The sequence below is a fragment of the Montipora capricornis genome, chromosome 2 (assembly GCF_036669925.1).
Source record: "Montipora capricornis isolate CH-2021 chromosome 2, ASM3666992v2, whole genome shotgun sequence".
Lineage (NCBI taxonomy): Eukaryota > Metazoa > Cnidaria > Anthozoa > Scleractinia > Acroporidae > Montipora > Montipora capricornis.
The window spans coordinates 20,926,441-20,928,940 of record NC_090884.1 but is presented as its reverse complement, the minus strand read 5'-3'; the positions used below and the strand labels follow the sequence as shown (position 1 = coordinate 20,928,940).

General features: G+C 38.1%; 1 protein-coding gene across 2 annotated transcripts in view; it reads right to left on the bottom strand.

Annotated features, from left to right (window-relative positions):
- The window catches only part of LOC138039054 (recQ-like DNA helicase BLM), a 112,783-nt gene that overhangs the window by 58,482 nt on the left and 51,801 nt on the right, over positions 1–2,500 (bottom strand). For both annotated transcript variants that reach the window (XM_068885215.1, XM_068885216.1), the window contains 2 exons: positions 2,282–2,327; positions 834–982 (listed from right to left, as the gene is read on the bottom strand). In XM_068885215.1, coding sequence (XP_068741316.1) covers positions 834–982; positions 2,282–2,327 — 195 coding nt within the window. The remainder of the gene's footprint in view (positions 1–833; positions 983–2,281; positions 2,328–2,500) is intronic.

The following is a 2,500-nucleotide window of genomic DNA, read 5'->3' as shown; positions in this document are numbered from 1 at the left end:
CAATTTACATTATCAACTCCGTTGATAAAACCAAATGTTTGATCCAAGGAAAAGATTGACCCCATGTGTTGACAATTATTTTAGGGTGGGGGTGTTTCAACCTTTGTGTACATGCGTGCATAAACAAACATATGGTCAGATATTTCCAGCTCAAGAAACTTAAATTAATGTACTTAACAAATGCCGGCTTGTTTGTAATCACCAAGTCAATCTCAGTGGCAGAATCATTGGTCACCCCAGTTGGCAGATCATTTGCGACTACATGATTGAACTGTTGCAGTGACGTCTGCAATCTACTTTTTGAACTTTAAACCAATAATATAAAAGGGTAACCAACAACCTGAAGAACACCACTCCAGGGTGTACCCTCTGAAACGACCAATACAAGCAAGTTTAGTCATGGGCAATAATGGTAAATTAGGTGGATAAGCTCTTAAAGGTGTTTCAACCTTTAGTTGGTCAATGGCCTAGTAAGTTAACACACTCCTAGATATCCAATATTCTCCACATAAATGATAAATAAAAATGGTTTCTGTGTAGTGGAAGTGCACTTAGCTATCAAGCTAGTTCACAGGCACCCCACTTTTAATCATCTGAAAATAACAATTCAAATCAACAGAAACATGATTAAGAAACCCAAATGAAAAGACACAACCAGTTGTCTATTTACAATGCATGGGAGAGTTGAACCTGGGACAACCGGAAACAAATCCAAACCAGAGGTTAGAACAGGATTTTAATCCAGGGCAACTGAAAGCAAACCCAATGCCCTAACCACTGGATCACACCGCCTACTTGTGATATCCAGCCTCATTAAAGACAAGAACAACTACCTCAGGCATTGGGCTTCGGCAAGTTTGCATGGAAGACTGTTTATAACAGCTGGCTTGGCTTCATCAAGCATGGAACAAATGCTTTCCAGTGTTTCACAATAGAGGGTACGTGCTTGTTCTAATTTGTCCTTTAACTTGGATGTTGGAGTCTGTTGAAGAAATCAGAGTATTGCATTACATATTGCTGCTAAATTTAAGATTACTTAACGTGAAGCACACCTTGCATACTGCAGATCCCAATTTACCTGTTCTTTTAGATAAATAAACCTGAATGTAAATTCCTGGAGTTTGACTAATCAAATAATTCTGCAAACAATTTTGTGTGCCACTACTCAAGTGTAGTAGCAGACACAAACCACTGATTGGATTGACACTTGCCCACTCTCTCACAGCAATAAAATTTCTTTAAGGTGAATATTAAGGTGAATATTTGGGGTGCAGGGATGGCGCTGTGGTGAGAGCACTCGCCTTCCACCAATGTGGCCTGGGTTTGATTCCCAGACTCGGCGTCATATGTGGGTTGAGTTTGTTGGTTCTCTACTCTGCCCCGAGAGGTTTTCTCCGGGTACTCCGGTTTCCCCTCTTCTCAAAAACCAAAATTTGATTTGATTTGCGTTAACTTGTTAATTTCAATTTAGAGTGTCCCCGCTTAGTGCTCTATGGTGCTAGAAGATTAGACACTTAAATAAAGTTCCTTCCTTTCCTTTATATGAAGTAAGATTGTTTTGGTGTTTTTTTGATCGATAATTTGAAAAAAAAAAAGGACTTTCTTGGCCAAAGTTTAAATTGGTTTATACAAACACTACTTATTCAGGGATGCAACAACAGTCACAATATTTCTGTTTCTTTCTTGTTCCCCACAAGGACATACAAGGGGAATTCCATCATTGTTAAAGTTATTGGTATTTGTAAAGCAATGTTAATGTTAAGTGATCTCACTCAACACTACAATGTAGCAGATTTCGGTTTTTGTTTAGTCTTCCCTGCTTGATTGTACATTGGATTTTTGGGATTGTTGTTTTTCCACCATGCATTATAAGAGAAAAAATGAGAAAATCTGTGGCATCTGTTGTAGGCCTTTGACTGGAGAGTCAGAGGATTTCCATAGACCAACTCAAGTGCATGCCAGGGACATTTCTATCATCATTTTATGAGGAAAATAGAAGCTGATATTTCCTTCAAGTTCAGTTGCTATTGGACGGGTTTTGAGCATCATTCACAATGAAGGTCTGTTAATCAAACTGTAATGATATCATGTTTAGATGACCCAGAGTGCTCGAAGAGTGAGCGGCAAAAAAGCACACGTTAGAAAGCAACAGCATTTATCTCTTGCTGTTATTACCACCGAGTTATTAAAAGCATTATTACACAAGCTTGAAACTTTATATGACTTACAGTAACATACAGGGGTGAATACCATTGAACAATCAACAATCGGTAAAACTTACGTATTTGCAAAGTGGCTGAAGCAATGCAGGAGAAATGTTGTTGTTCCTATAGTAAACCAAAGAAGAGTGCACTCACAAAAACATAAAACAAGGTCATTTGTTCGAAACTAGATCAGCAGACAGACCATGAAGGTTTTTTAAATAATAAGTTACAGTATAGCATAGAGGACAAAATTACTAAAAGGTGATTGGCTGAGATAGAAGGCATTTTCCATTAAC